General features: G+C 39.0%; 2 protein-coding genes across 4 annotated transcripts; one reads left to right on the forward strand and one right to left on the reverse strand.

The window, feature by feature from the left end:
- Positions 1–266: 266 nt before the first annotated feature.
- LOC135071201 (putative uncharacterized protein DDB_G0291608) lies at positions 267–16,079 on the forward strand. 3 transcript variants are annotated; one of them, XM_063964975.1, is made up of 9 exons: positions 267–617; positions 889–966; positions 1,314–1,452; positions 1,774–1,909; positions 2,489–2,618; positions 8,277–8,330; positions 9,161–9,441; positions 11,914–12,045; positions 14,570–16,079. In XM_063964975.1, the coding sequence occupies exons 1-9, from the start codon at positions 509–511 to the stop codon at positions 14,666–14,668; spliced, it is 1,158 nt and encodes a 385-aa protein (XP_063821045.1). In that variant the 5' UTR covers positions 267–508; the 3' UTR covers positions 14,669–16,079. The 3 variants fall into 3 exon arrangements, with proteins under 3 accessions (XP_063821045.1, XP_063821046.1, XP_063821047.1); XM_063964976.1 differs by having other exon boundaries at positions 11,917–12,045; XM_063964977.1 differs by having other exon boundaries at positions 2,516–2,618.
- Positions 14,669–23,256, reverse strand: LOC135071388 (uncharacterized). The gene is made up of 2 exons (XM_063965179.1): positions 19,855–23,256; positions 14,669–14,908 (listed from the first exon to the last, which is right to left on the reverse strand). Exons 1-2 carry the CDS (start codon positions 23,254–23,256, stop codon positions 14,669–14,671), a joined length of 3,642 nt encoding a protein of 1,213 aa, XP_063821249.1.
- Positions 23,257–25,185: the final 1,929 nt, after the last annotated feature.

Below are 25,185 nucleotides of genomic sequence, written 5' to 3' on the forward strand. Positions count from 1 at the left end.
AGGTTACATTTTTTTATATTTCTGGTAATTTCTGACAAGACCCGACTGGCAACACTGAAAAGCAAACTGGAAGCAAACATTTTATTTTAACGACATGAAAGAATATATTGACAACTTACAAGTATTCGGCCAATGGTACAAATTTCCAGGCCAGGAAGGTTTAAAAAAAAAAAAAAAAAAAAAAACAGATGAGACCATTACGTGAATTTACGTGCTCTGTGGATGAGACAGGGACACAGATATGGAATATAGGACAGGTTCAAACTTCTTGACGTTTAACGAATGTCAAAGTGTGTGTGTAAAACTAAAACTGTAAATCCGATCCGTCGTAAATTAATTAATAAATAAAAACAAATTTCACAGCATAAATATTTCGTGAAAACCGTGTGCAAATTTTGATTTTGTACTACAGATCATAACCCACAATAATTCTTCAGGTTTACGCTAAAATAACTGTTTCATTTGTATTGGTTCTTGGTGTATTTGTGCTGGCTTTCTGTGCTCCGCAATGCCTGCTGTAACATCGACGTCGGAAGAAGAGCAAAATGACGCTGATCAGAAAATGTGGAATGCTCTCAAGCGGCATATTATACGAGAAAGACAGAGGAAGAAAGAAGGTAATAACTTGATGCGAGTTCACGTTTAGCAGTTCTATTGAGCTCTATTGATCATTGCTAACGTCCCATGTTAATTTCCCTAGTTTCGTCCATTAATGAAAATTCTGAGCCTTAATTTGATCTCTGGCATTGTACTACTTTTTGATCACTCACAAGCTTCAGTATGTTGTCTTCAGTGGTCTATGATGCTTTCTTTCTACTTAATGTTTGCTAATTATTGTCCTTACCTTAGAAACATGTGTACTACCTTAACAATTGTATTTCATTACAGAATACGAAGCAGAGGTTGAGGAAGAAAGATTACGTAAAGAACGAGAGGCTAGAGAAAGGCAGGATGTCATGACACTTGGTATGATTTTGAGGTTTAATTTTCCTATGTATTTGAACACATTTTATTTTACATTTGGCATATAGTCTCCTCTCTTTGAAAACATTAATGAAGTCAACAGGTATAACTTAACCTTAAAACAGTAATAGCTTTTGCTATTAATACTGAATTGAATAAAAGTCAACATTTTTAATGACTACTCCCAGTCGCTGTAATTATTTAACTGACTCGTAAACTTGTTATTCATGTCTACACACTAGCAATTGGTAGTGATGATTCTGACCAAAAAACTAACGCCACTAACTTGTGCCAGCTTTGGTGTCCAGAGTGCTTGACCAACAATTTTTGAACATTAAAATGCATTACAGAAGAAACAAAAGAACAAATTGAGCAGTTGGAGCAAAAGCTGAAACAACTAGAAAAAGAAAAACAACAACTTTTCATGCAACTAAAGAAAGTTCTCAATGAAGACGAAATCAGGAAACGACAGCAACAGAAGGAAACTAAGTGAGTATAGGAATGTATGGTCCATTTTACTATAATACAGCAAGAACTAAATTTGAATGCTATCATTAATTACTTGGTACTAATTGGATAAGCTGTTGAACTAGTTTTTGAGAGGAGCAGATTTGTCAAGAAGAAGTTGTAACTGACAAACTAACACCCATATTTTGTTATATGAACTGTTGTCATTGTAAGCACATTTTGTTACTGTGATTTGAAAGACCTTGACGTGGTCCGTGGTCAGGTCAAAGTGAATGCAGCTGGCATGGTGTATGGTCACCTTGATTTTAAAATTAAAACTGACGAGGAATGAAATTTTTCCAGTGAAATGCAGCCAATGAAAATGCCGATGGGCAACATTCAGATCCCAATGTTTCCGATGCAGTCTGGGACAGGTCAGGGAGAACCTCCTCAGTCTCAGGGTAGACCGCCGCCCCTATCTTCACATCTTCTGAACAAGGTATACAATACAAAAGTTTCTTGGTCTTGGTGATCATGATTTCATATTGGGTAAGAATTATTTCTAGACACATTTATGCCAGAAATTATTCAAAAAACAAACATTTATGAAAACTCGTATTTACTCACACTAGTGAATTCAGTTGACTTGACATTACAGCAAATTACAAAAATGATTTAAATAAATATTTGTAGCTTGTTTAGAAATATTCAATAACGCAACGCATTGGTAAGAACTGACCCAGTAATCCAAACTTTGTGGTCCCAAAAATATAGGTGACTAGCTGCCGCCCGCGACTTCGCACGCGTGGATCCCGTTTTACAACCTTAGACGTGGAGTTCCGTAAAATCCTTTCTTAGCAGATGCCTACGTCATAACATCTACCTGCATGCCAAATTTCAGCCCGATTCACGATGTCAGTTCGCGATCACTATGTCAGTCAGTCGGTCACCTTTGAGTTTAGTTAGAAGATTGATTATTGTGTGTGTTTAATTAAGGTAGTAAAAAATTGCATAAGCGAAATCTCATTCTCATAATGAAACATAGCACTCTCCCTCACAATAGCAAATTCTTTTCTAGCAAACTATTGTCCGTGGCCCAATACAGGCTGGCGTGAAGCGGCCGCGGAGCCCGTCGCCCACGTACGCGCTGTACACGCACCGGCTGCAGCCGCAGAACATGAAGCATCAGCCCGTTTACTCGGACCACAGTAAGTTGACTTTTACCAGAGTAAATAAATAAATAAATAAAAAATCGTTTATTGCTTGCAAAAAGAAATTACAAAAAAAACTTATATTAAAAAGGTGGAAGCAACTGGAGGTGGCTCAGCTTGTGCTGCCAAGGACGACTTGCCCTAGACGGCGCTGGTTTTCAGCCATCCCCACTTCTCTTGAGTAAATACAAATGATTAGGTCATCTTCATAGAAACGCACCGAGCGCGGTTTGTATGTGAGCGCGCGCCAATACGTATTCGGCGCGCACGCACACTGACAAAATTCGGGCCAAACCGCGCTCGGGCGTTTCTATGAAGATGACCTACTCATTTGTATTTACTCTGCTTTTACTGTCTTCGGTTAAATGTTTAGGGCTGATTTTTCAATGTGCCAAACTTATTATTCAGTTAAGCCTAGGCGCAGACCATCGATTTTTCGTCGGCCGATAGTTTAGTCGGGCAGTTAATCAGTATGGGCATGTTTGGAAGTGCGCACATTAATTACGCCGAGTTGATTAGGCCGATTCTTCTTACAAATTAAAATCGGGCCCAACTATCGGCCAACTAAAAATCGGTGGTCTGCCCCTAGTCTAAAAGTTATCCCACGATTAAAAAATCAGCCCTACTAATATAAATTACACTCTCGTTGAACAGTGTTTTAAAGTGACGTTTAGTACAGAAATGTAATTTTAAAACAGTGTTCAACAAGCATGTAACTTTTTATCAGGAAGGGGGTTTATTTGAATTTGTAATACAATGCAATGCAAAAGCGTGGGGAGTTATTAATTTTTAAATGCAAAAGAATTAGTATACAGGGTCCTTCTAAACTAGCTACATTCCTTTTAATGGGGGCATCTATACGGTACACTGAACAAGTTCACCAAATTTGAGTATGTGTTTTATAATGATTTTACAAAGTTACATTTTCTAACAAAAATAAAAATTCATTTCGTCTTACATAATGGAACATGCTGTATTTTTTACTCACACAACAAAGCTGTAGTGTATTCATTCTGCACAGGAACACGAGACACAACACACACAACGCTCACTACCACTGCACTTGTGACTGCACACTTTTTTGTTGTTTACACTCACGTCATAACAACTCACAGCAGTCGTCACAGCTGATAGCCGATTAGCTGATCGACTGATTGGGCGAGCTATCACTTCAATGTTGCAGGCCTACTCTCATGTCGTTGTCTATCCTTATTATCTTATGTTAATCACAGTAAAACGGACTCACGATACCATCGAAAAATCAACCAGCAAAGGCCATGATTTTTAAGGCGCGTCTTAGTAAATGTATTTGCATTTGTGCACCTGTGCGTCATAGTTCACTTCACGAGCACTACAAAACGCACCTTCACACAAGAAAGCTAGCCAAAAACTGAATTAAATCAAAGCGCACGCGCCGACAAATGCCGACAAGCCGCACGCCTTTTGTTGACACAAAGACGCCGACGCCGCCAAAGCAAGAGCCGAAAAGTTGGCATAAGCGTACAGTCGACAAAAAAGAAACTTATTTGTTTATTATTTTATCTGCTTGCTTTCGATTTCAATTGATTCGAATCTAAATTATGGTGTTGAGTATTTCATGGTAAAATATCCTATAACAGATAATAATTAAAAATTAATCAAACTTATTGTTTTGTGAAGGTAATTCAATGGCCTAGTCAATTATTTAGAAACATTAAATTAGACTATTGAAGCAAATTAAACTCTTCAATTTGTTTGTATTGATATTCCATTTATCCTAAATCAAAGTCCATTCTTAAATTAATCGTTAATGTCATCATTTCTATTACAATAGAAAAGTAGATGAGGTAGGTAGGTACCTACCTAATTAGTTAAATAAAATTTCCGAATCATTTCCTTTCCAACTTGGTATTTATAATTATGACCTATCTTATGTACCTGTGATTTAACAATAAACACAATTTTAATTTGAATAGTAAAAAAAAGTTTGTTGCATTTCTTAATTTTATTTTGGTGAGTGTACATTGCGCTAGCCGGCGGCCGGCGGCACGTGTCTAAAGGCGGCGGCAAGTTCGTTTGCTGCGCCGGCTAGTGTTGTACGATACGACACTCGAGTCTTGGAAATTTACTTATTAAAAGTTTGAAGAAAATAAAATAGCAATGAATTAAGACTGTGTGTTTATTATTTTACTAGCGGCCGCCCGCGACTTCGTACGCGTAGATCTCGTTTTACCCCCCCTTCATCTATCTTACGCGGTTCAGATTTTTTCATACAAATGTTTTTTCCCGCTAACTCCCGTTCCCGTGGGAATTTTGCAATATCCTGTTGTAACTAAGCTTTAAGTTTACTAAGGTACCTGCATGCCAAATTTCAAGCGTCTATCTTACGCGGTTTAGATTTTTCATACAAATGTTTTTTCCCGCTAACTCCCGTTCCCGTGGGAATTTTGCAATATCCTGTTGTAACTAAGCTTTAAGTTTACTAAGGTACCTGCATGCCAAAATTCAAGCGTCTAACTTAAGCGGTTTAGATTTTTCATACAAATGTTTTTTCCGCTAACTCCCGTTCCCGTGGGAATTTTGCAATATCCTGTTGTAACTAAGCTTTAAGTTTACTGAGGTACCTGCATGCCAAATTTCAAGCGTCTAACTTAAGCGGTTTAGATTTTTCATACAAAAGGATTTTCCCGCTGATTCCCGTTCCCGTGGGAATTCCTAAGTATCCTATAACCTGCCCAGGAGTATGAAGAATAATTGTACCAAGTTTCGTTAAAATCCGTCGAGTAGTTTTTGTTTCTATAAGGAACATACAGACAGACAGACAGACAGACAGACAAAAATTTTACTGATTGCATTTTTGGCATCAGTATCGATCACTAATCACCCCCTGATAGTTATTTTGAAAATATATTTCATGTACAGAATTGACCTCTCTACAGATTTATTATAAGTATAGATTGGACCGTTTTAACTTTTTGATTACGAAAATCGTCAGTCTTTAGATGGATACTTCTGATTCGATTATCTGCGTTTAATGCAATTTTATTGATATTACATTTGTATTGTGCGATTTATTTTATTTTCAATTAGGATATAACATACGGATGATGATATGAAATCACTCATTATTGCCTATTAGTATACACCAACTCAAGTTCATGTCATGATTCAGTCTAGCTCAAAGAACTTAAAATACTCGAAAGGACTCGGAAGACTCAATTATTCCCTTATTCATGTGATTAACGAGTCCTAGTCTTAAAAATAAACTCAAGTCTCGAAATAAAGACTTTAAAGACTCGAGGTTCTTACAACACTAGCGCGGTCGGCTATTGTGAGGGACGGCTGTCTTTGATACCACCGACTCCGCCACGCATAAATAAGGATGTCAACTCCAAAATTCTTTCTAATCTTAACAATAATAAAACTATCATTATTTACTTTTATAATTTTTTTTTTGTTTCTACGATGATTTTAATGATTATTATTTCAGTTTAAAATTGATAGTTGGGAACAATTATTTACTTCGGAATACTAAAGACTGCCGATAATCACAGCCTCACAGGTAGATAATTCGATAGCGTTTAGTTTCTGCTATGATCGAGTCAATTACGAATCACATTTTTAATTTGCTAAGGGGATATTAAGCGATTAAAATTAACATGAAAAATGTGCCTGCTTTATCGTAATAATAACCGTAATTCTAAATTTCATAGTCATGGTAACTATCCCATTTGTGTATGGCATAAAAATAAGTCATTGATTTCGGCAACTAACTTTTTTGCTTCGTTTCGTTGCTACGTTTGAAATAAAAGATTTTTGCAAGCGCAAAGGTATTTTAACGAACTTTTGAATAAACATCACCACATAAGATTTTTTATGTTACCAAAAATAAATAAAGTTTAATTTTCTGCTTAATTTAATTCCTTAAATAACTAGTAGTAGCCCTAGAATAGCTTGTGTGGCGCCGCCCGCCGGTCCGTCGTCCGGCGGCACTCTTGTGTTCGCGGCCAGTGGCCCAACGGCAGCACAAGCGCAATGGATGGCGGCCATTACGTAAGCTCGTGTGCGTGCGGATTTTTGTCAGTGTAGTAGTGAATCAGCTGAACAGGGTGTTGTATTGGGTTGATAAGAAATGAAGTTGTTTCCTTAATTATCTCGGAAACTAGCCTGAATTTTTGGCTCAAACTTTGGGAACGTATTCAGTGTGACGTATACATGCTCCCATTAAACGGAACGTAGCTGATTTAGAAGGACCCTATATAATCTATTTGAATAATTTACATAATGGAAAAATTATGCTCCATCCAAATATGAAAATTAACTTGTCTGAAAAGAGATATTTTTACTACTATTGTGATACAAATAATTATAATGCAATTTGAATTATGTTCCACATGGAAGAGTACTACTAGGGTTTCTGATTTCTCGACCTATTTTTTTTCTCGAGTTTCGGGAATTCTCGAGGCCAAAGTCTCGAGTTTTCTCGGGTCTCGAGTCTTTTAATTAAAATTGTTGAAATCGATTGAAATTTGCTAAAAACACAGGTTTTTTAAAATCTAATATACAAAAAAACAAAAACCCAACTACGTATAAATGTACTGAAAAGATAGGAACAAGACAAAGTGTTCACAAATGCAATCGAAGGCATCAATGACTATTTTTTTTGTTGGTGATAAGTAGTGGGTGATAAGCCGTGTGGTGACGGCAGAATAGAATACATTTGTCACCAACCCCTACTCTTCTCGCGGAGGAGACTCATAGTCCAGCAGTGGACTGTAAAGGGCTGTTGATGATGATGATGATAAGTGTTTGATGCTTCCGACTGCATTTGTGAACACTGTCTTGTTTTTATCTTCTCAGTTCATTTTTACCCAGTTGGGTTTTTTTTTTAATAATATTTTTATTTTAATCTTTTAGTTAAAGAAAATACATTTTGCAAGCTATTTAAAAACCCTTTATTTTGATACCCCACTCGATAGGTTTGAGATATTTTTTTAATACATATTATAGCGCCAAAAATCGGCCATGTTAATATATTTACAGTTAAAACAAATCTAACGATTGTCTTTAGTGACACTCGCCGGACTGAGAGGAATCGATTGACGTGCGAATCATAAAAATCGACCCCGGAGTTTGGTCTCTATAGTGCTTCAAAAAACATACATACATAGGCTGTTAAACACATTATCACTCCTTAGCGTCACGCAGTAGGGTAAAAAAGGAAAGACTAGACCAGTCTAAAAGAAACGTTAACCTATTAAATAATTAAAATCTTACTTTTGTCTAAGAAAATAGGCTTTCAAGAATATTAAAGCTTCAAATTCGAGACTCGAGAATTCTCGAGCTCCGGTATTTTTTTTCTCGTCTCGAATGAAGCCAAATTTCTCGAGTTTTCTCGAGTTCGAGAAAGCTCGAGCAGAAACCCTAAGTACTACATATTTACTTATAATGAAACTGATATTCTTGTGGTAAAAGTATTTTAACGAAACTGTTACTGATTGAAACCAGTCCACAATTTATTTTAGTGTTCACTCATAAATAAATATGTAACACATGAAAAATAAACTGTTCTCTAAAAAGTTATCTTTCGTGTCATTAAAATTGTAATGTAAACTAATTTATCTTTGTTTATAATAAAATATAACTATGTTTTCTACCATGAATGTATATTTGCAGAGGTGGAAGACGGGCGGATGGGCCGCCAAATGGCCCGCGCCGTGCTCTGGAACAGTAAGTTCGAATCCCGCCAGGTGTCACCTCGCTATCGCTTAACAACTCTTGCGCATCTTTCTTACACGATTTTCTTTTGTTTTCATAACTTTTTTGTTTATGCTTTGTGGTATTGAAATTATTATAATTGCCAGAATCATTGTCCCGGCGATTGTGGATTACCACCCGTGCTTTAGATAGATGTCAACGTTATTTGAGATTTTAAAAAAATATTCAAACTAAGCAATGTGGGGGCACTTTACATATCTACTAAACTAGCATGTTATTTCACGTTTTTTTTTGTATTCATCTTTAGCACTAACCAGTCAAAAATATGTGACATTAACAAAGGTAAAAGGTTAGTGCATGCTCAGACCTCTGATCTCACAAAAAACCGTCATTCATTTTGTTAAATGTTTTAATATTGTTTTGTTTTAATGGTTGTTGTATTTTATTGTTGTTATTTTCCTGCTTTGTGTTGTGTTTCCTCTAAGTTTTGCTGTTCGTTTATTCTCTGTTATTTAATTAGCCTTAAAACCTGTGTTCCCAAAAACAGCGGATCTTACATGTTTTTGATAAAAGTAGTTATCTGTCACTTTTCATGTTTGCATTTAATTGAAATCGCAATTCGTAAAAGTTAGCGTGTACTATCGCTGTTTGGACTTAGCAATGAGAGTACAAATCTATAACGAAATGTAAATTTTAAAAATGCTTTGATTTTTAAAAGGATAATCTTAATCTCAAAGTTACGTCTATAAATTTTCATTAAAAAAATGGTAATTTACAATGTTCAATCTTATGTAACATTCACATTTCCTAATTGCAATAATAACATCAATTTTATTGCATAGAACCATCTCAGTACGGGTCGCAAGTGGGCGGTTCTTCTGTATCCTCCGGCGCATACTATGCTATGCCATCTTCCGGCGTTGTCGGCGTTTCCGGCGTGGTCGGCGTCAACGAGCGCCCGCCGCCATTACTGTATCCCCACCATGCCCATACACCGCATACGCCCCATACGCCGCACCACGCCGGATTAATGTATGCGCCGGCGCCGCAATCACAGCACATGTATCTGGATCTATTGAAGAGCCGCGATGCGCAGCACCAGGATAACAATAAGGATAAACAGGTTAGTTTGATTTTGGGCCTTATTCATATAGGCACTAGGTTAGATACTATTAGCCGCACCACGCCGGATTAATGTATGCGCCGGCGCCGCAATCGCAGCATATGTATTTGGATCTATTGAAGAGCCGCGATGCGCAGCACCAAGATAACAATAAGGATAAACAGGTGAGTTGCATTATGCACCTTATTCCGATTGGTATTAAGGTTAACTTTAGCCTCACCTAATGTACGCGCATACGCCGCACCACGCCGGATTAATGTATGCGCCGGCGCCGCAACCACAGCACATGTATCTGGATCTATTGAAGAGTCGTGATGCGCAGCACCAAGATAACAATAAGGATAAACAGGTGAGTTGGATTTTGAGTGTTATTCTTAAGAGCAATGGGTACCACGCCAGACTCTTGTATGCGCCGCGATGCGCAGCACCACGAGAACAAGGATTAATAGGCGAGTTTGATGATTTTGAACCTTATTTAAATAGACTCTAGGATAGATAACAGTCAACGTCAACGAGTGCCCGCCGCCGCTCTAACATGTCAGTCGCGAACTTAGTCCTTCCTAATCCATCGTCTGGCGTGGGAAGTGTGGGCCAAATTTTCTATTTGCCTCTAGTAAATTCAATGAAATCATTTTTTATTTTACAAAGGTGTTTCACAACACTATAATATTATGTAGATTGGTGGTACTGTTGAACTTTACTACCAGTTTTATTAAATTTGTGTTAACAAAAGCACAGCAATGTAGGAGGTGTAGCTTATTTCAGGTAGCGCATTTTCTTACATAACTTTTCAATTCCTATCATTGGAGGTCCGAAAATATTTCTCATACAATTTGACACCATAATGATCATTCTTCATAAAAAATTTAAAACCTACATATTTAAAAACATAATCATTGATATTCATAATATCACTAATCATACACTTAGTTTTTACTAATATTTGTTTTCATATATTTTTCTATACTAATGATCGAAACTCATAATCATTCGAATAAATAACTATAACATTCATAAATGTGATGTATCCTAATATTTGTTTTCATAAATTTATTACTTATAAGTGTATTTATCGGTATCCTTCCGTTTGGCCAAAATACTTTTCGCCAAATTTCACTTCGCAAACAACTTATCGCCAAAGTTTCATTTCCCAAATGAACTTTTAGCAACTGTACTTTTCGCAACTAATTCATTTGGTCAAATTATCATTTGGCAAAATTTTACTTGGCAAATGTTTATATAGCAAATGTTTTATTTTGCCAAATATTATATCCCAAATAATTTGTTTGGTCAAATTGACACTTCACATACTTACCCATCGTTACCCACAAATCAAAGCATAAGGCAGATGATCATGGTTTTCACAAGAATTTTATGTAAAACAAAGAGATTGCAGAAAATAGTATGGTTGCAGAAAGTAGGTATCGCAGAAAATAGTAGGTTAGGTTAGGTTAGAACAGTGACCCTTAACGCGCGAAGGCGAGCGAAGCGTGCCGCGGCAGCGGCCGCCGAGCGCTAGAATCACCTCTATTGTTTAATGAATCATTTGGAAATTTCGATAAAAAGAATGAAATATGAAAATTAATTTCTTATTATTGTTTTGCCAAATGAGAATTTGCCAAATAAAAATTTGCGAAACGTTGTTTGCGATGTGATAATTTGGGAAACGTTTTTTGGCCAAACATTAGTAATCCGTATTTATCCATATTATTGAAAATTAAATCATAATGTCTTTATTCGTATTAAATCGTATTTTAACATTAAATTAATATGAAATGGTCCAAAACAGGCAATATTTTGTGCCACAAAACTAACGTGACAGAAACGAATCGCTGCAAAACCGATTCCACGTAGTCTTGTCTGCCCTACCCCTAGAGTGTAATTTAAAAGCCGGAGGCGCGGAGGGAGGGCAGCCCTCGTCCGCGTCCCACAGCGACGGAGACGAGGAGATACCAATGCATGTTGCATGCTTGCTTTCATGCTGCATGCTTTGCATGCTTATTTACTTAATTAAATTATATATGATTATTTTAAAGATACGAGTATGTCTGTTATAAAGTAAATTATTCTGAACAACAACATTATGAGTTGAAGTATGTTCTTAGTAACAACATTATTAATTAAAACAATATGATCAATGAATGTTATGAAGAAAAAAGATCTGAAAATAAAAATTATGTATTTTGAATGGTTCTTGGCAGTAACAGTATTGATAAAAAAATTATGATTACTAACTGTTATGAGCTCCGTTGGTAGTAATAAAAATGTATGAATAAAAAAAGTATGAAAAATAAAATTATGAAGAGAGATTATTATGAACACAAATCGGTAGTAAGACAAAGAATAGGATTTAGAATTTTATGTGAGCCAATATAGAACCCTTATTTCAACATTGTGAACATTTTATTGGTAACATTCTGAACTTTTTACCTTTATACTTACCTGGTGATTAACATTGTGTGTCTCCTCCAGCAGCCGCAAGTGCTGATCGGCCTCAGCGACGGGCACCACCCGGCGGTCAGCAGCGGCGTGTCGTACTCGCAGCCGCCGCCCGTCAGCCGCCACATCGCCATCCACCCGCCGCCGCAGCACAGCACTATGCAGGTACAGTGTGTGTAGTACCCCAGTACAGCACTACAGGTACAGTCAAACGATTCTGAAACGTCAAGTGGCAAACATTTGAATTAATAACCCGTATTGATAGTAGCGCCCTCTTGTAAAGCTAAGAAAGAACTCACGGCGCGATTTTCACCCGCGCCCGCGGCGGTTGCGGGCCCGCAGCTTCTGTAGAATGCAGATACTTATGTAAAAACTAATGCCAGAACTCACGACGCGACATTTGCCATTTTGTGCCAGTGACTTTAGCACGCGGCGCGACTTAAAATCGCGCCGTGAGTTCTTAGAATAACCGCGCAAATAACCGCGTCGTGAGTTTTGAAATAAAACCGCTAATCCACAACCGCCGCGGGCGCGGGTTAAAATCGCGCCGTGAGTTCTTAGCCTAAATGTTTTCTTCCCCAGTGATGTTCTGTTTTTGAAAGGGCAGATAGTTTGTGAGGTTAACGGGACTATTCCCACCTCTCGTTCCCACCACTGCAACTCCTGTGTAGCCAGGATCTACAGCTTGACCGCCACAAAAACCCAACCAATGAAGGTCAAGTTTGTCCCGGGGGAAAGTTAAACTGTCATTGGACCCGCAACGAAATTAATCAGAAGAACTTAGGAGGAGTTCGAAATTAAGGTTCGACTTCCCTCCATTGCAAAGCGGATGACAGACAAACAAAGGTTTAAAACCTTTAAGAAAAAGATTATGCACCACGGACAATAAATTAAATTAAGGGGGCCTATCTTATGAGCGATTAGCAACTACCTGCCAATAATATTTTTCACAAAATCGCTTAAAAGCACGGAAATTTTTCCTTGTCGCGACAAGATCGGTGTAATAAATTGCGGAAACAGATGTATGTTGTATTGAATTAAGCATTATATCACGTTCATGTTTCCAAAGATCACACTCCCACAAGATATGATGGGCAGACTGCTCATGACTGACATCATCAGTGGAACACTCGCAAAAAGGAGACGGAACTAGTTTGAATTCGTGAAGTTTATGTTTAAAGTTGCCATGTCCCGTGAGGAACTGCGACGAGCAATGGTCGATTTCTAACCATCGCCTAGTTAGACGTTCGCGTACATTCGGGAAGAACTTATATAAGTGACGTCCTTTGACTGACGTATCCCATCTTTTTTGCCATTCATTAAGTAAATCTTCTTCAACGACTTCTCGGGAATCAAATAATCGACTTATTTTAGAACGATCGCGGCTATTTAAGAAATCGGAGGTTATATTTTCCCTTGATGCGAAGTACATAGCCGCACGCTTTTGTACCTCTAAGTCGACCGGCAGTACACCAGCCAGGACTGGCAGAGCCTCCGTGCTCACAGTTCTGTAAGCTTTGCAAAGAAAAATCAATGCAAGGCGTTGACTTTGGAGTAGTTTCCGTCGAGCGGCTCCTATAGTAGCTCTGTCAGCCCAAACTGGTGCACCATAGCAAATGGAGCTTAAATAAGTGGCCGAATATATTACTCGGAGGATTTTAAACGTTAGACCCCACGTCGAGGTTGAAATGTGACTTAAGGCATAAAAGTTCTTTTTAGCTTTTTCACCGATCTGTTTAATGTGCTCGACAAAACTAAAGTTTTTCTCTAAAATTAGTCCGAGATAGCATACAGATTCCCGTTTTTTAACAGTTATTTCATTGAATTTAATGCGAGGCAAAACTTTAAGATTACCTTTTAATAGAAGCTGATAAGTTTTGTGAGGGGCAAACTGCAAACGATTCCTGTCTCCCCATTGAGATATTAAATTCAAGCATGTATCCGCTAGATTTTCAAGCTTTGATCTAGTGTCAGCCTCTATTAAAAGGAGACCGTCATCAGCGTACCCGGTTAACGAACAGCCTTCGGGTAATGGTAATGCTAGAAAATCATCGAAACCCAAATTCCAAAGGTAGGGCCCTAGGACCGATCCTTGGGGACAGCCGCGCGTGAGCACCTTTGATTCAGCATGATGGCCGAGTTTTAATTTAGTTGTACCGTTACAAAAGTACGAGTGCAGTAGTGAATATATATTACTATAGCATCCACGAACCTTCAGTTTTAAGAGCAGGATCGGCCACCAAGCATTGTCGAAGGCACCTGAAATATCGAGGAATATTCCTACAACGTACTTTGCCACCGAGGACGTCACTTTTTGTCTAACAGATATTACTGCATCTGCAGTAGACTTCCCGGCGGTGAAGCCAAACTGCTGCTCGTGAAAAATTTTGTGAGGTTGTGAGGTTGCCAAATGTACTTCTCGAAGCGCTGGAAAAAAGTGAGGCGTGTAAAGACTCCTAAGGAGTAACACATTTTAAATCGACCTTGCATACGGATTCTGTACCATCTTACTGGCTAGATCATAGGTTCCCAACGGGGTTGATAGCGCCCCTTAGTGGGCGCAAAAGCAAAAGGAGGCATGACAGTCAAGTGGAGGTTACGAACTTGCGAAGTAGCTACCAGGAAACCAAATCTCTAAATGGCAGGAATACCTCTTCTGTCTTATTATTTTTTTGTCCCTTTCCCACAGAACACGAAGCCCGGCAGCATCACCCAAGGCTACCCGGTCCAGCAAGCCAACCCAAACGTCCAGAACCCGAACATATACCCGAACCGGCACCGCTATTAGCTAATGCTTATACGCCGGCAGCTTGGCAAGCCGCCTTAGTCCGGACGCCTCGGATGCGACGAGTAACGCGGTGTCGTGCGTGACACGTAGCGTGACGTGACGTGGCGGGAAGTGAGCGCGATTCAAGATGGCAGTGGGCGCGCGAGGTGCGACGGTGTCGTGCGTGACGACATGACGTGACGTGGCGGGAAGTAGCGTGACATCAAACAGATTGCAAAGGCAGTGTCTGTCTTCTGCGATCTACCGAGTGCATTTCATCAGTTGCTTAGTGTCGCGTTGTGTCTAACGTAGGACATCGTGTAAGAATCTTTTCAGATAGCAGATTTTAGATTGAATTTTATTTGTATTTAATTTATTTCCTAAATCACTAGTTTGAAATGATTTACAAGAAATTACATTTGAACTAGTCATTAGAATATTTCGAAGTTAATACACAAGTATTTTGTGAATTATTTATTTACTTAAAAAAAAAGGTCATCTAAAGTCTGCAGTCTGCGAGGGCTAAAAGGGTTAACACTTTCACTGTACTACTTTCGTTGCTAACTTTCATCTGGCAAACAAACCTACTCAGTTCTCTTTCACATAATATACTAACTCTACTGATTGAGTAAAAGAGACAAATATCATTATTTTGCTACTTCCGATGGCTTCTATGTAACACGAAACTGCCACACAAGTATATCGATCGTGACTGAGTGCAGTGAAAGTGTTAAGAAACTGCAGTTGTCTCTGAAATATTTTAGAGACATACAGCAGAGAGTGACGGTATTGGTCACCTATGAGAATAACGATCTTTAAAATCCATTTTGTTCTTAACATCGTATTCTCATACGTGTAGTATTTTATAGAATGCAGTTCAATAGGACAGTGTTATGTTTGAAGGTTCCGGACAAAGGTATTGGATTCAACCCGGCGTAAAGTGCATACAATACAGACTGACATACAGTAATATGAACAGTTACATAGTTATAATATTGCAAGCTATTGTACAAATAAGCAACAACGTTCCGATTTACATATAGACTTTATAGCGCAGTGAATGTAATATATTGCTACAGTCCGACTGAGATTCTTTCAGTGTATTTTTGAGGACCTAAAACTACTAATAATTTAAAAATATCGTGAAAATGTGTATTTTTAATTAGTTACGGGAATTCCTGTCCCCAGAAATCACTGGAAAATGATCCTGGTTGGGCTATATTATGTAAAGAAAAATTAATATAACCTGATATCAAATATCAAAAGTTTTTTTGTGAGAAATGGATTGTAGATTTCATAGTATTTTGTTGCAATGCAACTATGTATAGATACATAATATTTTTATGGCGTATAATATAATAGTATAGTGTTTAGTTATTAGCTTAGTATGTTGTATTTCATTTAAACGTTATATTGTTATTGTTTCATGACTTACTAGCTTTCCGCCCGCGGCTTCGCCCGCGTGGAATTTTGTCTGTCACAGAAAAACTTTATCGCGCGCGTCCCTGTTTCAAAAACCGGGATAAAAACTATCCTATGTTCTTTCCCGGGACTCAAACTATCTCTATGCCAAATTTCATCAAAATCGGTTGCGAGGTTTAAGCGGGAAAGCGTAACAGACAGACAGACAGACAGAGTTACTTTCGCATTTATAATATTAGTTGGGATGTACTGAATGTACAGTCAGCGTCAAAAAGTTCGTGACACCCAAAGTAGCCAAAAAGTTCGCAACACGTCTTTGGAACAATTGGAACAAGATGGTGTTGTCAACATTTTGGCTACTTTGGGTGTCACACAAACTATATGACGCTGACTCAACAAAACGCAAACTAACCTTATTTTAATGAACGCTGTATAGTTTTTAATGATAAAATACAAAACAATTGTCACAGTGTATTCAAGAATTTGTTCATAAGTTGACCTTATTAAGTGAACCAAGCAACTTGTATTTCCTAAACATAACATTTTTAAGCCATAAGTGCACTTTGATATGGAAAACAGGATTATACCTACCATAATAATTGTCGCATCATTCTAGCTTGTCGCAATAAAAATCTACCTATTGTAAATAAAAAGCTGCTGCAAGATTGAAACACTTCTGAAATGTAAAGAAAACACGAATACATAAAACTATTCCGGAAAAAATGTATTTTATTGTATCACACCATTTCTCAATTTTACATAAGTAATTTGTGTGTTCAAGTCCATTTAAGACTGCCTGGTTTCCACCAAATGTTTTGAATAAAAGCAGTCAGATTGCATTCAGTCTGAATTAAATCTGATTGGTTATCCAAATTATTTCTCCGCTCCGCCTTGATGGAAACTAAGGCTACTAATATAAGCTATCGCCTGAAGTAACATACTCGGTGTCTCAATTCAAAAAGTAACAATACATACAATTCGTTTTTGGCAATTTGATTTATAAGGAAGAAAGCCTTTATCTTTTGATACGTATCTTTCTCAGGAATAAAGAATAAATAGGATATCAGGGACTATATATTCATAAATCAGAGTAAGAGATTAAAAGAAAAATCGAAAATTAATTTCCTCAGGTTAACGAGCTAGGTAAAGCCTGTAAGAGGACAAAGCGAATACGTGGGTTGAGATGAATGAAAGCCGCTATTGCGGGGGTGTAGTAATACTGTAACCATGAGTTACAAGGTAAAATCGTGGCCATTTATGGGCTCGAGAAAGGATGGTTCTACGAAAAAATTGATGTCAAGTGCTGCCGATGTCGTTTTTTAAGATTAGTGCCTTTTCCTGTGATTCGGATTTTGGCACGTGTGCAGATTTAATCCGCATGCGGGTTGCCCGCATCATTATTTCTACATGTTTTTCCTATTATCACACAATACGAAATCTTTGTCCTTCTAGCAACCAGCAGCGTGATTTTACACGCACGCAGAGCAGACCACTGCTATTTTTCCCGAGATGGGGCATGACTACGTTTCACCAATCGTGCCATGTCATTGGCCATGTCCACAGATATCGATTAGAGGCCATGTCCTATTTTATCCACCAAAATGTAAGGACTTGGTGACCCTATTCAGGGAGAATATTTGACCTGCAAGTAGGTCGGTGCACTGGCGATCGATGTGCAACTGCCTGGGGCAGGTTATGTTGGTGTACAGATCATTCGTTAGGGTTGCTTTATGTAAAGATATTTTTTAAGAGTTTAGTTTTTAAACAAATCTTATTTTTTTTAGTATCCATTGAAAGTGTAAGTGCTTTAAGAAGAGAAATTGTGCTGTGTGTGATAGACTCAAATGACATGGGAATTAAACATTATAAACTTAAAAATTCCACGTTCTTCACTCAGTTAAACAAAGTGGAATAACCCATGTAACAACAATAGACCTTCAGTACTATTTTTCGACATACAAAACTTAAGTTTGCTAGGAATCGAGATTAGAATTGTAACTTTATATCGTCAGTTGCAGGTTCACTTGGGGTAACTGACAAAATACGGGTTTTGAGTTAAATATACAGTTTTTCTTAGTTTTTTCTGCTCTTTCGAATGGCATACGTAAAAAAATTCTAGCTTTAAAAAAATTACAATTACACGGACATTTTCAGGTGTGAACTTTTCAGATTTTCTTCACAATTTTGGTGTAACTGACATTGTAATAATTTTACCAGGTTGAATTGGTGTATCTGTAATAATGTAAAAATTTTGCTACAAAACTTTGCAATTACACTGATTTGCTAAGGTTTATAATATGAAATAAAATAGGAATTTAGAAAGTTTTAAGGCATATTACATTATTATTATACCAGCAGTATCAGTTAAAGAAGTTAAAGTTAGCTCAACAAAAAAAAAATTTGAAATTGAGCAAACTATCCAGCCAACTAGGCGTCACTGCGCGTTGCTAACATTAACCTGTTGTTACTCTGTTATTTTTACTATTGTAGTACTCATGACCTTAATTCAACATTGCTATAAAGAGGTGGGAAATAAATCCGTTTTTGTTTTCAGTTTAAGTTGCCCCGTAGAGCTAAATACGGTAATGGTCAGTCAAAGCTTAAAAAAATATTCAAATTACTTAGTTTCACAGTAATACTTTAGTTATTTCAATATTTCTGTCTTAAAAAAATTAAATACATATATTTTCTTGATTTTCGTGGCTTTTTTAACATTTTTTAATGAATAAAATAAAAGATAATTCTAATAAAATTAAAAAAAAAATAAATGACAAAATGTTATTTTTTTTATGAATTCTCTTATTTTTTAATACTTTTACATAAATTATACAGCAACTAAGTAAACAAAACCCAGCAAAATCAGCATATACATCAAATTATTTTAACTTTGGGCAGTACTTACACCAATTTGACCTATGTTTTTTCCAAAAGTTTGGTGTAAAATTAGTGTAACTGTCAAAAGTACAAAAATACATTGGTGTAACTGCAATTTATTTCCTTAACTAAGACATATTAGATAATTCTTTTTATTTAATCTAAAACCGCGTAGAATTCTAAGCATTTCTGTAAAAACAGATCCAAAAAAGATTAAATAGGAAAAAAGTTATGTCCGATTTAAGACGAAAAAAAACTTTAAACGGCTCTACTGAAAAACTGTATTTTGTCAGTTACCCCAAGTGAACCTGCAACTGACGATATACTAACCCCCTTACTAATAAAAAGTTACACAGTTGTTGATCATTGTTTTAAAATGACATTTCCATACTAAAGATCACTTTAAAACACTGATCAACAAGCGTGTATTATTATTATTATTTGTACGCTTTGGAGCTCACGGGTCAAAAGTGGCCCGGTCCTTTATGAGGCTTGCGTGGGGATACAGATCCAACACGTAGAGGCCGTTTTAAGCGCAAAATAATCGACAAAAGTGAAATTATTATTATTATTCCTTTATTCATCTTACTTTCTTATTTTTAATTTTTTCTTTTTACAATGTAATTATTATCAAAAAATAAAAATACATTATAAAAACAAAAATCTTAAAAATAGTTAACCCGCTGGCAGCGGAGCAGGGCCCAGGCTACCGGTGGTCAGGGTCACAGGCTGAGGAACCTCCGGACAATGCGTGCCGTGCTGAGGATCACCGCCTTTTGAATCTGACCCTTGAGCCAACCATCTAGCGAGAGCTTCTTTAGATGTTGGTCGAAGCTCTTCGCTATTAGCCCGTTTGCCGAGACAACTATCGGGACAATGATCGTCGAGTCAACATCCCACATGGCGGTCACCTCGTGGGCCAAGTCAAGGTATTTGCTTTGTTTTTCCTTTTCGGCCTTCACGAGGTTTTCGTCATGCGGGATGGTGATGTCAACGAGCACTGCCCGACGTTGGGATCGATCAACCACCACAATATCAGGTTTATTACAGACAATAGTCCTGTCTGTGATGATAGACCGATCCCAATAGAGCAATGCATGACCATTTTCAAGAACTGGCACCGACTGGTACTGGTAATATGGCGACTCAGATTCAAGAAGGCCGTACTGAAGAGCAAGTTGCTGGTGGATGATTCTGGCTACTAGGTTATGCCTGTGCAAATACTCACCGTTAGCAAGATGCGAACAACCAGAAATTATATGCCTGAGTGACTCTCCGGGACGGTGGCATGCTCGACAAATGTCGACCGTACCGTCTTTCAGGATATATTTTCGATAGTTGTTCGTCATCATTACCTCGTCAGCAATTGCACAAGCAAAACCCTCGGTTTCCCCGAAGAGGTCACCGAAGCGTAGCCAGTTCACCGAGGCGAGGAGGTCCACATCGGGACCTGTTAGGGTCCGATAGAACCTCCCGTGCAGCTCCTTGCTCTTCCATACGTCCTTCCGATCCGCGACGCTCAGTACCTTTGGCTTGCGCCAGTTCTCGTTCGCCAAGGAGAGCGGCGTGAGGCCTTTGTCAACTGCCACAACATCGCGATGCATTCCGCACTCATTGGTAAGGAAATAATCCCTGAGATTGCACACTTCACGGTTGTGGAGGTTCTTGGCATTTAGAAAGCCTCGACCTCCCCACTTCCGTGGAATGTACAGTCTCATTACAGATGAGCGCGGATGTAACATGCGATGTTGTGTAAGCTGCTGACGTACCTTCCTATCCAGGGCATCAAGCTCAGTCTGAGTCCATCTTAGTATGCCGAATGAGTATATTAGTAGAGGCATCACCCAACCGTTGAAAGCTCTTGCTTTGTTGCCGCCAGACAAAAGGCTATTAAGAACTTTTGTCAGACGGCTACAAAAGCGTTCTTTCACCGATTTTTTTATGTCTTCTACCGATATACCTAACGATTCTGACATACCAAGATACTTATAGGTCTCAGTTTCGGAGAGAGATTTGAGTGTCATTGTCTCAGAAAGTTGTAAATTCGGAGAATTCACAACTTTTCCCCGCTCTACATGTAAGACCGCACACTTGTCTACACCAAACTCCATCCTGATGGCGTTGCTAAATACCTGTGTGGTTTTTAGCAACTTCACCAGGTCTTGTCGTTTTGGTGCGAACAACTTGAGATCATCCATGTAGAGCAGGTGACTAATGACCTCACCCCCTCTTCGAAGCCGATAACCAAGCCCTGAATCCTTTAACAGAGTGCTAAGAGGATTCAGTGCTAGGCAGAACCATAAGGGACTCAAACTGTCACCCTGGAAAATGCCTCGCTCAATCCTTATGAAGTTCAATGGATCAGGAGAACTCTCACTACCACCTGGCTGCCGAAGGACTGTAGTCCACTGCCCCATGCATGAGCTTAAAAAGGATCTCAGAGTTGCATTTACCTTATACAACTCTAAAATCCTCTCTAGCCATGAATGAGGCACCGAATCATAGGCCTTCTTATAGTCAATCCAGGCAGCAGAGAGAGCTTTCCTGCTCCGTCGAACTTGTTGGCTAATGGTCATGTCTATGAGGAGGAGCTCTTTAGTACCACGAGACCCAAGCTTACATCCATTCTGAGCAGGGGCCAAGATATTGTTCGCGACAATATGCGTATTAATTTTTGTGGTCAGAATAGATGTAAGGAGCTTGTAGATGGTAGGCAAGCATGTAATCGGTCTGTAGTTTTTTGGGTCCATGGTACTACCAGATTTGTAGAGCAAGGTGGTGACACCGGTAGTCATGAAGGCTGGAAGGGAACCGAGCTCGAGGGCTTCTTGGAATTGTGTCGCTAAACGGTCATGTGAGCATCGAATCCACTTAATCCAAAAGTTGTGCAATCCGTCCGGCCCAGGGCTTTTCCAGTTCTGGGCCGTACTGATTGCACTACTAACGTCTTCGGGATCTATAACAATAGACCCCATGGATTCGATGGACTCACATTCACGCTCAATTACACGCATCCAATCACCCTCAGTGTGCTCAACGGGCATCGACCAAATGCCACGCCAGAAATCAATCATGGTATTGACATCTGGCAGCTGCCCGTCGCTCACACGTTGATCAGCTCCCTCCCATCTCCGGTACACCTTCCTCTGGTCACTTTGGAAGACACGATTTTGCCAGTATCTGTTCACGCGCTCTTTGTAGCGACGAATACGGTTTGCCCATGCATAGACTTTTTGCTTTAGGTAGTCAATGCGTTCTGTGACACAAGTCATGTAGTCCTGAGGTAGAACGCCAGTCCCAGCAAAGGCTTGCGCCACAAACCGCATGACTCGGGGACGATTATTTCCCCGTCTAAAACAAATTAGCTTTGCAATGAGAGTTCTGAATGCATTAATACGCCGCTCGATCCGTATTTGCCACGCGGGTGCCATTCCGGCAGGACGCGTTGCTCTGTCCGAGTCTGGGAACTGGACACCAGCAACACGACAAACCGCAATGGCACCACAATACAGGATCGAGTGGGTATCAAATAAATTTGTGCTAGTCCGCATATACGGAATTAGCAATGCATTCAGAGCTCCCATTAACGCCAAATTACGTCTATGAGTGGGCAAACGCGGTAGTCGAGGCCTTGAATCTGACGTGAACCGATACTGACCAATAGTGTCCTCCAAAGCCCTCCTCAATCGCTCACTCACCTGGTAACTTACACTACTCGGCAAACCCTCCTCTTCACCACCAGAGTCTACCCTCGCCGCTTGTGGTGTCGATGACGACACCGTAGGCGACGACGAGGCAGGGGGCTCTGACGTCAAGAGGGGAGTTGTCCGAGCAGGCATCGCCTCCAGGCGGAGTCGATCAAGTACAGACTGGTCCAACAGCTTGCACCGTTGAATAGCCCGCACTTGATCCGACAGTCGTTGTGCAGAAACGGTGATGGTCGGCTCAAGGTTCTGAAACAAAGGCAGGATCCGATCACGATACGCAGTCAGGACGGTTCCCCCTTCTGTAGCCCCATAATAGGCGCGCATGCAGTTCTCATTCATGGTTTGAGTCCATCGCATGCGGCGCACTACACCACCGGTAGCGGGGGCCGTGCGCGAGGCAGGTTGCCTCGCTGACCCCAAGCGTGCCGGCAGCGGCGGGCGTCCCCGTCGCGCAGGTCGTGGTGGCGGCGGCGGCGTCGTTGGCCCGCCCTCGTCGCTCGACGCGCCCGTGTCAGGGGGAGTTACAAACTCTTCGCCCGACGAGGAGCGCGGGGACGATGACGAGGACAGGGCCGGAGGGGGTGGTGGGCGTGCGCGCAGAATCATAATGTGCTGCCTGCCAAGGCAACGTCCATGTCGTTGATGCAGTTGACGAAATACATTTTTCCGGCACTCATGTATTCAACAAAAGTTATGTTCATCAGATTTTTGTTTCTCCTCGCCAGCTTCTCTTGCATTAAAGCTGTCGCTAACATAATATAATCACTATTTAGGCTAGCTGCAGCTCGATTCGAGGGTATGACATTTCTTTGTCGTGCCTATTACACAAACACGATTTAGTCTGTTTGATAACACTGTATTATTTTGCACAAACATAAATAAATTAGGGAATAACCCGATTTAGATAAGATTTTAACAATTAAATGTCCATATTTTCATAAAATTATTCAGGAAAATTTACAAACAAGACATGACATTGGCAGGTTATTATTATTTATTTTATTATTATTATTATTATTATTTGTCGGCCGTTTGGTGTAGTGGTTCAGAACGGACTACTATGCCGAGAGGTCCCGGGTTCGATTCCCGGCCGGGCAGAAATTGAAATGATGAATTTTAATTTCTGTGACGGGTCTGGGTGTGACTATGTATAATATTTATGTATTTAAAAAAAAAAAGTATATAAGTAGTATATCCGTTAAGCTAGCACCCATAACACAAGCATTAAGTTGCTTACTTTGGGGCTAGCTGGCGCTGTGTGAAATTGTCCAAAGATTTATTTATTATTTATTTATTTATTTATATTAAGTGGGTAAGTAATTATTTATAGTTAAGTAATTATGTAGGTACCTATTAGGTAGATACCGTAAAGATTACTTTATTTTGCACTACTTATGCCGAGAGTAAGTTGGCGCGCGGAGCGCAATGCACGATTTTTGCAGGCGCTTACGTCATTGATAAAAGGGTTGAATGAGACGTAGAGCTAAGAATCAAAGGAAGTTGGCATGAAAATATTCATTTACAAATTTGGGTTGGGTTTAGGACGTTGGGGTTAGTAAAATAGGACTAAAATCTCACTCCTCTATTTTTTAGGGCCCTATCCCTTTTTCAAGGACCTGATCCGCATTCTGTATCTAAATACACTCAACATCAAATAAACCGCACCTTCCGCGACGCGAACTTTAAAGATTTTCTTTTGACACAATCATGGTGCCCCAACAATATTGGTGTTATTTGAAAGCCCAATAAATAAACTTAAAGAAAAACACATTTATTTTTTTATAAACAATTAACAGGTACCTACCATAAATGTGACTTGAAAAAAGGCCTCACTTGGGGCTCACCTATGGGACCAAGTAGATTTTGTGGTTATAAAACCAATTTAACAATTTTATAGCCGTAAAAGTTGGCTCAAGCGTAACTACCTATTTTTTGAAGAAGTGACTCTGAATCCTTATAAAGACACATTTTTGGGGTAAAAACCTTTCCTTTAATTTAATTAAGTTTAGAACTAGGCTTTCAAATGGTAATAATATTGGTGGGAAGTGGGGATGCATACGTTTGATAAGTGCTTGTCGCGGGAGGTGCGATTTATTTGATGCCGAGTGTATGATGTCACCGTAAAATTGTGAATTCCGTTAGATTATAATTTGACGTAGTTAGATTACAATCTAACCTAACCTAACCCACTGTTAGTTTACAATCTAACGCGTTATATTATAGACTGACAGAGTTCACATTTTACGGTGACATATAGGTACGAGGGCCGGCTGATAATTCCGCGGCCTAAGGTACTTAATGAAATAAAATAAATGGTTTCTATTTTTTATTTTGTAATATAATCTCCCTCAAAAGAAATACATTTCTTAAATCTCGCATACAATGCCTTTTACCCACCCAAAAAATTTTTTTTCAAAATGACGACCAACCGCAGCTTTAATTTCGTTGTCATCTGCATATCTCCGGCCCCGTAAGTCCTTTTTCAAATCGAAAAACAGGAAAATATCGCTAGGTAATAGGTCTTGGCTATATGGT

Source organism: Ostrinia nubilalis, chromosome 4 (assembly GCF_963855985.1).
Source record: "Ostrinia nubilalis chromosome 4, ilOstNubi1.1, whole genome shotgun sequence".
Lineage (NCBI taxonomy): Eukaryota > Metazoa > Arthropoda > Insecta > Lepidoptera > Crambidae > Ostrinia > Ostrinia nubilalis.